This window comes from Caretta caretta, chromosome 11 (assembly GCF_965140235.1).
Source record: "Caretta caretta isolate rCarCar2 chromosome 11, rCarCar1.hap1, whole genome shotgun sequence".
Lineage (NCBI taxonomy): Eukaryota > Metazoa > Chordata > Testudines > Cheloniidae > Caretta > Caretta caretta.
Window position 1 is genome coordinate 31,606,847 of NC_134216.1, and position 14,556 is coordinate 31,621,402.

Here is a 14,556-nt window from a genome sequence, read left to right on the forward strand (position 1 = left end):
GGTCCCCATATTCCTCTCCCAATCCCTCCCCTGGGTCCCCACTTTGCCTTCCCATCTCAATCATTTCTACACCTCTGTGTCCCAGCCCCCACCAAATCTCCATTCCCCCAACTCTAGGTCCCTGTTTCCATGTCCACCCACTCAGCTCCTCACCCCACTGGGTCCCTGCTTCCCCAGTCACCACCAGTCTCTAGTATTGAGTGTAGAGATTTGCTCACATTGTCTGCTCATGACAATGCATTAGCAGTAGAGTGCCACACAGCAGAGCCCAAGTGGTAAAATGTTCTGATAGTTCTAGTTTTCACTACTGTATAGTGATTTACATGATCTAAATAAGTCAGCCTCAATTTCAGTGCAATGTATTGCTGCCCCAACGTTCAAGGGTGGGGGGAGGGGGAGGGGTTGGCACATCGATTCAACAACAGGTGTAATCAAGTGTAAAGAGATATCAGACCCTGATGTTGCAGTGCTGTCACACAGAAGGGATTTCCTGCCCACGGGCTTTCACTGGCAGTGCTATTTAGCCTTCCTATCTAAACACCGCCAACTTGAGCTAACTTAAGAGCAGGCTCAGTTCCAAACACACACGGGACGTTACTATCTGCAGACCAGAGACCATGTAAGATCATCATGTGTATCCTAACACTCCTGGTTAATACAAACTGAAGAAAAAAACCTCACATGTGCTTTTGACACAAGTATGAATGTTTGTCACTACTTAATACATTCCATACCAAGGACAGACAGACAGCAGCACTAATATCATTAAGGCTAGTCAACACACTCATACTGATTTAAGTGTTTTGGCTGGGATAAGATTTTTCCTTTATTTTTCTTGAAAGAAAAAACAAAATTAGTACAACTATCAGTGTGGATTGTGATCCAGAGGAATAAGCTATACTGACAAAAGCACATTTTATACTGGTGCAACTACATCCACACTAGGGAGTTTGTAACTGGTTTCAAGCAAACAGATAAAGAGCTGTACAAAATCCTGTGTTTAGACCAGCAGACCTATGGTAGCAGACGAGATAACTGACTGATGCTGGAGGCCTGTAGCTAGCCTATCTTGAGTTCCATGAGGAACACACCTAGGTTATCATCAATGGATCTCCACTGGGTAGTTATAGAACACGAAGGCCTAATGTGGCTGTAGATAACTGAACTTACTCTTCCCAGCCTGAGCCAATGAGCACAGAAATAGAAGAAAGGACCCAGCAACTATTACCAGCATAGGAAAATGACTTTATATTCTTGCTCCAATAAAGTAAAATCTAAACAAAAAGGTGGAGGAAACAGATTCATTCAGAGATTCATAGAATTTAAGACCAAAAGGGGACATCATGAACATCTCATCTGACCTACTGCATAGGCAGGCCACCCAATTTCCTGGTTTCTTTCTTTGCAAGAGAGAAAAAAAGAGGCACATGGATTTATTTCCTTTTCCTAGTGTTTAAAAATAAAAACATTAAGTCACTTTATGGAAAGAGAATTTTTTCCTTCTCCAACTTGTTATTTTAAAAGGATATAATTGCTTATGTCTTGAGTTAAAATGAAAACACATTGTAGAGGTAAATGTTTTTCAACAATGAAAAAAAAAATCATCTTGTTACCTTCCTTCAAAAAGAAGAGTGCTGGGTGGCAAGAAGGGAGGGCTCTGAGTTTCTACAGAGAATTCCTTCCCAGGTGTCTGGCTGTTGCCAACATGCTCCAGGTCCAAGTGACTGCCATATTTGGGGTTGGGAAGGAATTTTGCACAAAGTCAGACTGGCAGAGGCCCTGGGGGTTTTCATCTTCCTGTGTAGCATGGGTCATTTGCAGGTTTAAGCTAGTGTAAACGGTGGACTCTCTGTAACTTGAAGTCTTTAAATTATGATTTGAGGACTTCAGAAACTTAGTCAGAGGTTAGGGGTCTGTTACAGGAGTGGATGGGTGAGGTTCTGTGGCCTTCAATATGCAGTAGGTAAGACTAGATGATCCCTTCTCACCATACAGTCTAGGAGTCTAAAGAAAATCATAGATTCATAGATTCATAGATATTTAGGCCAGAAGGGACCATTATGATCATCTAGTCTGACCTCCTGCACAATGCAGGCCACAGAATTTCACCCACCACTCCTAAAAAAGACCTCACATCTATATCTGTGCTATTGAAGTCCCCAAATTGTAGTTTGAAGACCTCAAGGAGCAGAGAATCCTCCAGCAAGTGACCCGTGCCCCATGCTACAGAGGAAGGCGAAAAACCTCCAGGGCCTTCCAATCTGCCCTGGAGGAAAATTCCTTCCCGACCCCAAATATGGCGATCAGCTAAACCCTGAGCATATGGGCAAGATTCATCAGCCAGATACTACAGAAAATTCCTTCCCGGGTAACTTGGATCTTACCCCATCTAAAAACCCATCACAGGCCATTGGGCCTATTTACCATGAATATTTAATTACCAAAACCATGTTATCCCATCATACCATCTCCTCCATAAACTTATCGAGTTTAATCTTAAAGCAAGATAGATCTTTTGTCCCCACTACTTCCCTCGGAAGGCTATTCCAAAACTTCACTCCTCTGATGGTTAGAAACCTTCGTCTAATTTCTAATCTAAATTTCCTAGTGGCCAGTTTATATCCATTTGTTCTTGTGTCCACATTGGTACTGAGTTTAAATAATTCCTCTCCCTCTCTGGTATTTATCCCTCTGATATATTTATAGAGAGCAATCATATCTCCCCTCAACCTTCTTTTAGTTAGGCTAAACAAGCCAAGCTCCCTGAGTCTCCTTTCATAAGACAAGTTTTCCATTCCTCGGATCATCCTAGTAGCCCTTCTCTGTACCTGTTCCAGTTTGAATTCATCCTTCTTAAACATGGGAGACCAGAACTGCACACAGTATTCCAGGTGAGGTCTCACCAGTGCCTTATATAATGGTACTAAAACCTCCTTATCCCTACTGGAAATACCTCTCCTGATGCATCCCAAGATGACATTAGCTTTTTTCACAGCCATATCACATTGGCAGCTCATAGTCATCCTATGATCAACCAATACTCCAAGGTCCTTTTCCTCCTCCGTTACTTCTAGTTGATGCGTCCCTAGCTTATAACTAAAATTCTTGTTATTAATCCCTAAATGCATGACCTTACACTTCTCACTATTAAATTTCATCCTATTCCTATTACTCCAGTTTACAATACTTGTAATAATGCACCTGGGTACACTATAATTAGCTACATTCTCATGCAATTTGTTTTTACCCCTTAACTATAATTCAATTTTAAAAACTTTTAGTTATCTGAACACCCGCCGAGTAAGCAGTATTCTTCATATCTAGATGCTTTCAAACACCATATATTCATATTTTAAAAAAGGATTTAAATGTCCCCTTCAAATTTAGCTTATTTGGCTTGTTTTGCTGATCACTTTGAAAGCTATATTTGACCTCTCTCCTTTCTAGCTTTAGCTGATAGAGCTATGCAGATATTGGACCACAGAGCACACACTATGCAAAAGGTGAAAGTATTTTTCATCAAACTTTCCCCAAAAAATTTCATCCACTGGCAGAAGCATGGAGAACTCCACTTAATAGAAATTATTTGAAAACATTTTGAGTACTGAGAAGAGAAAGAGGCTGTTTGAATGGAGGTTAGAGCTCAACCTCAAGTGGTACCAGGACTTGATATTAGATATACAAACAAGAGAGTTTTACTAACCTACACACTCTAAGAGCGTAATCTGACGAGCCACTGTTCTTTGTACCAGGAAAGGAAGACCAGAGCCACTTCCAGATGTACAGGAATGGTCCAATAAGTCCTATTTAAAAGGGGAGAGGAAACATTTGAGAAATGTAGAGTACGTAGATTTTTTTTATCCAAATACAATGTACATGTTCCCACTTGTTCACACAATATTGATCTTAAGGATTATTAGGGTAGCACCCTGAAACCTGATTAGCATCAGGACCACATTGTGCTAGACATGGTGCAGATAGGCAGACACCCTGCCCTGAGGAGTTTACAGTCTTAGACCACAAGCTATAAATAGAGGCTGGGGAAAAAAGATACAAATTTTACATATACAGTCATTTTCTATTGCAACCCACTGTCAGAAGTTTTCTTCACACAACGCAAGAGAAAAGAGGCCTCTCAAGTCTGTTCCTACTTTTTAGTTAGCAATTGTACCTGCCACAACACCATTTTCCTCCAAATATTTTTTTTTTGTAATGAAAAAGTGATTGACATTTACTGCTCCTACAACTGCCCTTGGGAGTTTGTTTGCTGAATGATGGCTACTCTGTAATGAAATTCTACCTAAATTATTTTAACATTCTGCGCTGCCTTTGCTTAGCTTGTGCCCCCTCAATCCTATATTTGTCGATCTCAAATGACCTTATATCCGCTTTATTCTTTGTGTTAGAACTTTCTATGCCTCACAGGAGGATTTCCTTCCAAATGATAGAGGCTTCATTTCTTTGACCTTTCCAAATTTAAGACCCTTCAACTCCCTATATGATTATGGGAAAGTAAAAATACAGCTACAGACTAACACGGCTACCACTCTGAATCAGCAAAAAGAATGAGGAGTACTTGTGGCTCCTTAGAGACTACTAAATTTGTTAGTCTCTAAGGTGTCACAAGTACTCCTTGTTCTTTTTGCTAAAAATGCAGTGTTTTAAAAATCTACATAAGCTTTTGCTTTACCTTTTCAAATTGCAGTATTAGCATATTCTTTTCATAAAAGGTTACCAGAATTGCACACTGCTGTAAATGTGGCCTTGCTAATCACAGAGACAGGAGTTTACCCCTAACTAATAGTTGATACATCACCATTTAAAAAAAACTAAAAATAAAAATTTGCTTTAAGAATCCCTAAAGGGAATCTTACATTTTTAAAGAGATCTTTAGAACTTAAAACTTTTCATTTACCAGTCAAAACTAAAGAAAGATTAAATTTCAATAGAAATGAAAAACCTGAAAGAGGAAAATATACACCTGCTGTAGAAGTTTGTTTTCTTCCAAGACCTGGTCCACATTCAGATTTTGTACTGGTTTAACTTTCCAGTTCAGGAGTTGATTTTTTGTTGAAATAGTTACACAGCAGTACGACCCCTCTTAGAGTAGATGCAGTTATACCAGTGCAATCCTTCCCATATAGGAATAAGTTATCCTTTCTTCTAGAAAAACTGAGTCCACGCTAGGGGGTTGCACCACTTTAACTATGAGGTATCGTTAGAGCTGTACAACTTGTGAGAGTAGATAAGTCAAGCTCTAGCACAAAGGCGCCAGTTCAACAGAACCGTTCCTATTCAACAAAGCACTTAAAAACACGTTGAAGGCCTACTAATTTTAAATGGAATTTAAGCCACAGGGACCAAAGCAAGCACCAAAGTTGTTCTTGCACATTAAAACCCAAGATCTGTTTGTTATTAAAAACCTGTGAGTATTCCACAGGGTGGCAGCACGTGAACATTCCAAAATGAGACTTTTTGAATGTCAGTTTTCTAAGTAAACTACACTTTAAAAAAAAAAATAGGGATGGGATGCAGGGGAGCGGCTGCATTTTTTGTCATCAACAAAAGCTCACATGCTCAAAACCTATTACTCGCCCATCTGTCACACCGCTACTTATTTATTTAACACACACATGAGGGACAGAATTAGTCTTCTAGAAAACAGCATGTGATCCACAAGCGCTGACTTTCCAAAGTGCCGGGGGTGCTTGACCCCCAGCTCTGCTCCAGGCTCCGCCCCCACTCCACCCCCTCCCCAAAGGCCTCACCCCACCTCTTCCCACCCAATTCTGGCCCCTCCCCCAAGCATGCCGCATGATCGCTCCTCCCCGCTTTCCCCCAGAGCCTCTTGTGTGCCACGAAACAGCTGATACGGCCGGCAGGAGCCATGGGGAGGAAGGGGGAGGTTCTGATCTGCGGGGCCCCCGGAGGGAGCTGATGGGGGGCTGTCAGTGAATGCTCAGCACCTAAGTTCCCTCTAAGCTGCGCGGCTGCCTATTAATCCCTGCGCAGGGGCTCAGGGCTGTGGTGAGGAGAAATGCCTTTCCCCCTGCATGGACCTGCCCCGGCCGGGGGAGAGCCCCTTCTCCCCGCACTGTCCCCAGCACGGACCTACCCTGGACCTGCCGCGGCCTGGCCCAGGCCTGCCAGAGCTGCAGGGGAGGAAAGCCCCTCCCTCAGCCCAGCCGCGTTGGAACTGCTGCAGTCAGGGAGAGGTGCCTCTCCCACGGCCCCGAGCTGCTGTGGTGAGAGAGAGAGAGAGAGGGCTAGAGGGAGTCCTCTCCCCACTGCAGCTGGGGGCAGCCTGCACCCCCAAACCCCTAATCCCCAGCCCCATCCCAGGGCCCACACCCCAACCCTCTGCCCCAGCCCTGAGCCACCTCCCACACCCTGAACCTGTCATCCCCAGCCCCACCCCAAAGCCTGCACCCCCAGCCAGAGCCCTCACCACCACCACCCCAGCCCAGAGCCCCCTCCCACAGTCCAAACCCCTTGGCCCCACTCCCACTACATGCATTTTGTTATGTGCACCAATACAAAGGGGATATGTGGCACAACAAAATTCATTCCACACGTGGATGTAAAAATGTAGAGGGAACACTGCTCAGCACCCACCATTTTCTTACCTCCACGTTGATGCTCCAGCCCCGGAGCACCCATGGAGTCTGTGCCTAAGGTGTGATCAGGTTATTAAAAGACAATAATAATTAGGGTTGGAAGGATTAGATGAGCGGTTCTCAAACTGGGTCACAAACCCATTTTAATGGGGTGGCCAGGGCTGACATTAGACTTGCTGGGGCCCCGGGACCCTTAGGCATTTGCTTTGCCCCCACCCCCCACTCCCTTCGCCTGGGGCAGTGGGACTCGGGTGGGCTCAATCTTCAGTCCCCCCTCCTGGGGTTGTGTAGTAATTTTCTGTCAGAAGGGGGTCATGGTGCAATGAAGTTTGAGAACCCCTGGATTAGATTAATTTGTGTCAGCAAACATTGACTAACACACACACCCCCCAAAAAATTAATCAATAATAGTAGAAATTTACAAATAGGCAAAGAAAGAAAAAAGCTGCTTGAGCATTGGAGTCAAAATTCAGAAATTTAGACTTTTGCATGAGGCTCTGTAAATGGACTAGCGAGTGAATGGTAAAGACAGGTATGATTTCTTGATTTAAGGATTATTTACTTTGTATATTTTGACATGTGATATTGACAATCTGTGCTTTAGCATTTTATAAAGCTTTAACTTTTTGAATCTCAACACCTACTGTCAAATAATTGTCTGACCCTCCCTTCCAATAATTGCCTATAACTATGACAATTTTAATGCTTTAAAATGAAAACCAATATTATCAGTTTAAATTATTAAAAACTGAATTCTGCCAAACCTAATACATACACACAAGGGGGCTGAATAAAAGTTGCACATGACAACCTTCACTCTGGCATTTCCTAACTTCTGTAGTGCTTGACTTCTCAAGCTGACATTCTTTTGATGTAGGAAATTATATTTATAAAAAAATCTAAATATAAAAAAATTAATTTGATCATGTGGAGCCATACTGACCCCCATATGGGTCAAGTGCAAGGTTGGGCTCAGTTGATCCACAGTTCTACCACTTGAGCTAACTGATACCTGGTAGCAGTAGGAGACTATTAGCTTCTATGTGGACCTGACATTAGAGGGAGATGGAAACACTCTACCAGTGGATTTCACACCTATTTGTGAGACAACAAACAAATATGGAGACTCAGGAACAACAGGTTTTATTCCAGGTTCTGTTGGGGAGGGTTCTCTAGTTTAGAGAGCTTTCTGGCCCTTATCCTCCCTCTTCTCCACAGATCCTATCCTCTTCCCCACCCCAGTTCTTATCTCCCACCTCACTGCCTTCTACCCCCATTTGCTCCTATCTCTGGGCTTGTCTACACTTACATTTTATAGCGCTCTAACTTGGTGGCTCCAGGGTGTAAAAATCACCCCCGAGCGCAGCAAGTCTGAGCGCTTTAAAGCACTAGTATAGACAGGCTCTGAGCCGCGCTCCCTGTGCTCAGAGCTAATTCCCTCATGGGAGGTGGATTACCAGGAGCGCTGGGAGAGCTCTCTCCTGGCACTCGCACGCGACCACACTCGCACTGCAAAGCGCTGCCACGAGAGGGCCCCTGCGACAGCGCTTTGAAGTTTCCAGTGCAGCCATGCCCTCTGTCTCCTATGCCAGCACCTGACTCGGGGGTGGGTGGGGGAAGGGGAGAGGAGAGGACAGAACAGGTACCAAGAATGGCCAATAGATGTGGTTTTTACAGGGCAGAGCTGAAGCAGAGCATTATGGGGAAGCTTCAAATGCCACAGCTTGTGCCACACCTGTTCTACAGCCAGGAAAACTTTAGTAAGTTTGTCTTGAGTATTTCAAGCTACAGGACAGGAGGCAAGTTTAGCTCTTCCTCTCAACAAGCTCTAGATGAGCTGCTCCCCCTTAGCTGGAAGTCTCACCTCTTCCACCAGCCTCTAGGTCAACATTGAGTCATTCTGAGATACAGACTAGATTCTCTCCTGCACTAGGATGCCCTCCAGATTTTTGCTACCTACTCCTAACTTGGTTTCTGTGCTGCAGGGTAGGGACAAGGTAGGGATGCCTGACAGTAAAAAGAGGCAGGATTGGCTCTTTGGGTTCGAACCTGCTCCTCCTCCCAATCAAGGAATCTGCCTGACAATGGTGCCATTTGGTGGTCACCTCACAAACCTAGGAAAATGTTTAGCCAAGTAACAACTTTCCTGAAGGTCAGGTTTCTGAGTCCATCAACCCAGCACCAATCCACAAGAACAGGTTTTAGAAGCATCTCACTTTATAATCTCCAACTTGTTTAAATGCAAGCATCATTTCACAGCTCCCGGAGTATGGATTTCCACACTTGACCGTTCCCAAGCATCTTTGCTTTACTAAACCGAACAACTAGGCCTGCATGGTATCCACCAACTTTCAGGCAAAGAGAAGTGGGAAGAAATTCTTGAAGCAGTCAGCAATGCTCCATTAGTTGGAGATGGGGCACCTTAAAAAAAAAAAAAAAAAAGCATACAACTACCAACTTATTTCTCTCCACCTGCAAAAGCCAAGTGTCCATCTTCTGCCAGTCCAGGGGAGAAAAGCCAAACAGAGTAGGTCTCCCAAAATACAGAAAGGAAATACTAGGTCGAAGTACATATTAATCTTAATATTCTGGTGTTCTTCAGCTGTTTCCTCTCTCAAGTCATTCTTTAAACCTTTCCATAGCTTTTAACATTCAGGTTGTAATGCCAACACCGAGGAAAAGTTAGTTTGTTTGTTACCTTGTAATACATGTAAAAAACCTAAGATTTTTTTTTTTAAAATCAGAAAAAGTAATTTATCTTCTTTGTATTTATCTTTAGAAATTTCAGGTATATCAAATCTTGTCTTCCCAGTTGCGGTCACTCTCTCAGGCTTCAAGTTGTTGGCGTTGTTTGAATATTTAAACAGAAAGAACTTTCCAAATGAGGTGGGTGTTTGTTTTTTGTTTAAGAGGAGACTGAGTAAGTGTTGACAAAAATTAATACAAAAAATAAAGCAGGATTACAATTAACCTGCTTACCACAAAGTCCCCCCTCCCTCTCATTTACTAAGGTTTCAGCCTCTTCTCCGGTCCAAAAAAAAAAACCTTACTCATTCTCCAGTTATCCAGAAATTCTTCAGCAAACATAGGGGAGACAAGATGTGAAATTCCTAAATAAATATGATTGTGGAGCCATTAAAAAAACATCCCCACCCAACTACCTTTCAAGACAGTTATACATCATGGACACAAATGCATATTTGCCCTTTTCATGTGAAGCTTAAAGGTACAACACCCTTGTAAGGCAACCTGAGTTACTCTCCTGTCACACCACATCTAGAAAGGTTTGTTGGTATTGCTGCACCAGCAAACTCTCGTGGTGTAGATGCAAATTATACCAGCAAAAAAGTGCTTATACCAGTTCGCTGAGCAAAATATTCTATACCAGTCAAATCTTTTTTATCCCAGTGTATCTGTATACACACACACACAGACTTTTGCTGATATAGAAATGTCGCTCCTCGTCTAGCCCCCCAAAAATAACCCCCCCCAACATTGCTATACCAGCACAAGTTTCTAGTGTAGACCTGACCAGAGAAAGAAATTGAGACAGAGGTTAAGCAATTCCTACCATATACAAAAGATTACTTACTGCCAACGTACTGTCTCCAACATTTGATGCAATGAGTCCCTCAATTGTGCCATACTCTGCATCCCTAGCATTGAGCCTTTCCATGTGGTTTTGCTGTATTTTTCGAATAATCAGCACAGCTAGCGTTGAAAATATTATCAGCATGATCACCGGAGCCAGTATAACAATGACTAGCATTTCCATGCTGTAACCCACAGCTTCTCCCTGGAGGGTTTGCCCTTGGTAAGAAAACAGGAAAGAGAAAGGAGGTTAAGAACTCCCACAGATAGTAGTTTAAAGACAAAAGAAATTATGCTTACATTTTCATTTGTAGTCAACTGAACTAAATACCGATCACAGGACAGTCCAAGCTACTTCATATAAGTTTACATTCACAGCCCACCGCCACCAGTACCAAATCTTTTATGGCAATCCCATCCATGGTAAAATCCAGTCAAGTTTTTGAAATTCAGAATCACAGCTGGCTTCAGAGAGCTCTCTCAAAGTCAGTAACCCAGAGTCAAAACTTACTGTTTTGTTCACCTCAGTCCCCAATATTCAGCAGCAATCAGTGACACTCTGATCATGCAGCTTGCAGACCCCAACCACACCCATTTTCAGTCCCCTCTGGTTCAAGTGGCAAAAGACTTATGCCCAAACCTTAGTTTGCACTAGGTGAAAACAACATTAACAGGCAAACGCCCAACTCGAGACTTATTATAAAATAGCTATTTTAAAATTAACCTTTCACCTTTAGTAGGCAATTGTGCTGTGATATTCATGTTGCACAAATATCCCTGACAGCACTCGACAGCTTGGTCAGGAGACGGGGGTGTTTTGCATGTCATTTTCCCCTGTTCATAGACTTGGAAGCAGCCTTTCTGGTAAACTTTAGTGCCATCATTTATGCTCAGGGAGGCAAAGCACTGCTGGCCCTGGCAGCGATCTCCATTCCCACAGGACATGCCTTCACACACACACTCATAGTGGACCATATTTAGCTTCGGCTCATCATCTGCAGAGGGGGAGAATTGAGGGGACATCAGCATATGCTCTTATTTAATTTCAGTTACATGCAGAAGATATAGCGTCTACTGAATTAAACAACAGCTAACTCACTTTCTGTTTAAGAAGGAAGTCACCTGAATAGAAATTAGTGCTAGTCACACTAAGTGGGACCTAAAGATGTCAACAGACCCAATTTATTAAGATGTCCATTTATGAGCAACTAGTTTGTACCTGCATTTCCACTTCAAAGCACCCCATTTGAATAAATACCCATTTTTAATGTCCAAATATATATTTTTCACAGCCTGCAGGGGGTACATACATAGCTGAAAGCCACAACTTAGACAGGAGCTTTTTGATTTGGACCTTGAATCATCAGTGTACAAAAAGAAAAAGCAAGGGAGGTGGTGAAGAAGATGGGAGCATTAGAAACCGATCAAACCATGCCTCCTCATTCTGCTTTCCTTCTTACGTTGTTTATAAAACTTCCCCCTCACTTATTTAAAATGATAGAGAAAAATCCCTATATGTTCAAGAGTCTCACTGTTAAAAAAAAGAAAAAAAAAAGAGTTACTGTGTAAACATGGAGGCCCATGATCTCATCCTTACAGAGTCACTTTCCAGAATTGCCTTTTAAAATCCAGCAGTGCTGGAATGCTGCTCCTGTTCACTCCAAACATTGGCCATCCAAGGAAAGACAACACTCAAGTCTAGGTAGTTATTTAAAAAAAAGACAAGAAAGCATTGGGAAGGAGAGACGCAACTGTTGAAGAACATTTCTTCCAATGACTCTGACAGAGTTACTTTAACTACATTTAGAAAAATAAGTTATTGACTTATTCTCCTTGTGAAAGCAGCACCAAGCCTGTTTGTGATGAAGCCATGATGGTAGTATTGGGGTGTTTTGGCATAATACACAGCATACATCATGGTGGGCAGGAATAACTAAGAAAAAACAATTTTGGAGAGTTGGTGAAGGAGGGTATAATTTTTATGCTATGGCCCATCATTATGTACATATCTACGTATACTCATTCACATTCATTTGTGTTAATTCATCTCATATTTACATTCTCTTTCCCACTTTTCTATGTACACCAGAGAAGTTTCTAAGCAGAAGCATGGTAGATGCTCCCAAAATATCTACTGACGATATGACATGTTCCTATCACTACCGTCTGCCAACTGAAAATAAGGAACCCTCAGTTTGGGGTTTTTTGGCACTAAAATCAAAATTAGGATTTTCATTTTTGTATCACAAATGGAAAAGCAATAGCTACTCCAAATCTCGAGTCTTCAAATCACTGCCCTCAAGAATGTACAAATAGGCATGCCTTTTTAAAGAACAACATTGCCCTATCAAACAAATTACGCTAATTGTGTGTGGCACTTTGTTTCTTAAAAGGAGAAGATGTTAGCAGATTTCTGGAGTCAGTATCACATGGAATAAAATCTGGTAAGAACTGTAAAACTTAAAGCCAAGGATGAGGTTAAGGGTTCAAGTGTCTGGTGAGGATTCTACTCAGCCAGAACCAAACATTCACATGTCACACATGTCTTCTTAGGGCTTGGCTACACTTGCGAGTTAGAGCACATTAAAGGAGCCCTAGCTCACTACCCGTCCACCCTGACTCCGCGGCTAGAGTGCTCCTGGTACTCCACCTTGGTGAGTGGAATAACGTTTTGTTCGTCCCCGCTGGAGCGCTGTGGCACCAGTGTGAACAGCCTGGTCTGTTACTGTGCTCTGATCGGCCTCCGGAAGTGTCCCACAATGCCTGTTCTAGCCACTCTGGGCACCACTTTGAACTCAACTGCGCTGCCCTCAGGTAGCTGACTGTCAGACCCGCCCTTTAAATTCTCTGGGAATTTTAAAAATCCCTTCCTGTTTGCTCAGCCAGGAGTGGAGTGCTCTCAGTGAATCTCCAGCGCCAGGCGATCGCCAGTATGGAGCAACGGCAAGATGCTGGACCTCATCAGTGTTTGGGGGGAGGAAGCTGTCCAGTCCCAGCTGCGCGCCAACCATAGGAATTACGATACATTCGGGCAGATATCAAGGGACATGATGGAAAGGGGCCATGACTGGGACGCACTGCAGTGCAGGATTACAGTGAAGGAGCTGCAGAATACCTACCGCAAAGTGCGCCAGGCAAACTGCCGCTCCGGTGCTGGCCCTGCGACCTGCCGTGCCTACAAAGAGCTGGACGTGATACTTGGGGGCGACCCTACCTCCACTCTGAGTACCACCATGGACACTTCAGAGCCCAGTTCAACAAGGCAAGAGGAGGAGCACCAAAGCGGGAGCGAGGGTGCTGAGGCAGAGGAAGACATCCCTAGGTCAAAGGTCTCAGCCAGAACTTGGGCAATGCGCTTGCACAGGTTTCTCGGGAGAGCCGCTGTGGTACTTTTCCCAGTAAGGTTAATTTGTCCGCGCCACTGTGCCGTGAGGGGCAGGGGGACCATTGCTGCACACAGGTAAGCTGCGTATGGGCCAGGGCGGAAGCCACATTGCAGCAGAAGACCCTCCCTTGCTTCCCAGGTCAACCTCAGCAACAAGATAACTTCCAGGATGAACTCCTGTGGAAAATGTGGGGACAGTGTTCAGTATAGGGGCCCCCTGCCGCTGTTGGCTCTCCCCAAAGCACAGAAACCCAGAGGACAGTACAGCCGTAAACCAATCAGTCATGCTTGACCCTGTGCTTACTCACCATTTTGAGGCTCCCGTTGGTTGTGTACGCTCGCTTTGGGACGGGCAAATTATGCTATTGTGTAGACTGTTCTTGCCCTTAAGTATGGGGGAATCATTGCTCTGCCTGTGCAGTGAAAAATGCTGCATCTGTCAAGTGTTGCATTTTGCCTTTAGAGACGCAACCTTGAGATCTCAGCCGTCCCTGGCCGAAAGACTTCAAAAATCAGAAAGAGGCCACGTAGATGCAAGAAAAACATGTTACATGAAGTAATGCAGCATTCAAGTAATGAAAAATTGAAAAGTGCGGGAGTGGCAGGACAGTGAAAGGAGGATCCGCCAGCAGAATGAGGAGTGCCGGCACAAAAGGGCGGTGCTCCGGCAGCAAAGCATGGAGCGGCTGATAAGCATAATGGAGCGCCAGGTGGACTCTATCCATAGCCATGCAGGTGGAGCACTACCGCCCCCGCCCCCCCACCCCTGCAGCCCTTGTCCCAAAACTCTTTCCCTTGAGCCCCCATGTCACCTCCAACACGCTTTCCCCAACATCCGGGTTCTTATCACCACCAGCTGCCTCCAACACCTGTAGCTTCACCACCCAGCCCTAAAAACTATGACCCTTACCCACTGTACTCAACCCCCATCACCACGCAGTATAGCCATCCTGAAGTACAGCA

The 14,556-nt window shown here is 43.9% G+C and overlaps 1 protein-coding gene across 5 annotated transcripts in view; it reads right to left on the reverse strand.

The window, feature by feature from the left end:
• ACVR1 (activin A receptor type 1) overlaps positions 1-14,556 on the reverse strand; it is a 138,878-nt gene that overhangs the window by 40,667 nt on the left and 83,655 nt on the right. For 4 of the 5 annotated variants that reach the window (XM_075117851.1, XM_075117852.1, XM_075117850.1 and 1 more), the window contains 3 exons: positions 10,940-11,203; positions 10,210-10,427; positions 3,704-3,803 (listed from right to left, as the gene is read on the reverse strand). In XM_075117851.1, the coding sequence (XP_074973952.1) occupies positions 3,704-3,803; positions 10,210-10,427; positions 10,940-11,203 (582 nt within the window). The remainder of the gene's footprint in view (positions 1-3,703; positions 3,804-10,209; positions 10,428-10,939; positions 11,204-14,556) is intronic. The other variant, XM_075117854.1, reaches the window with a different exon arrangement.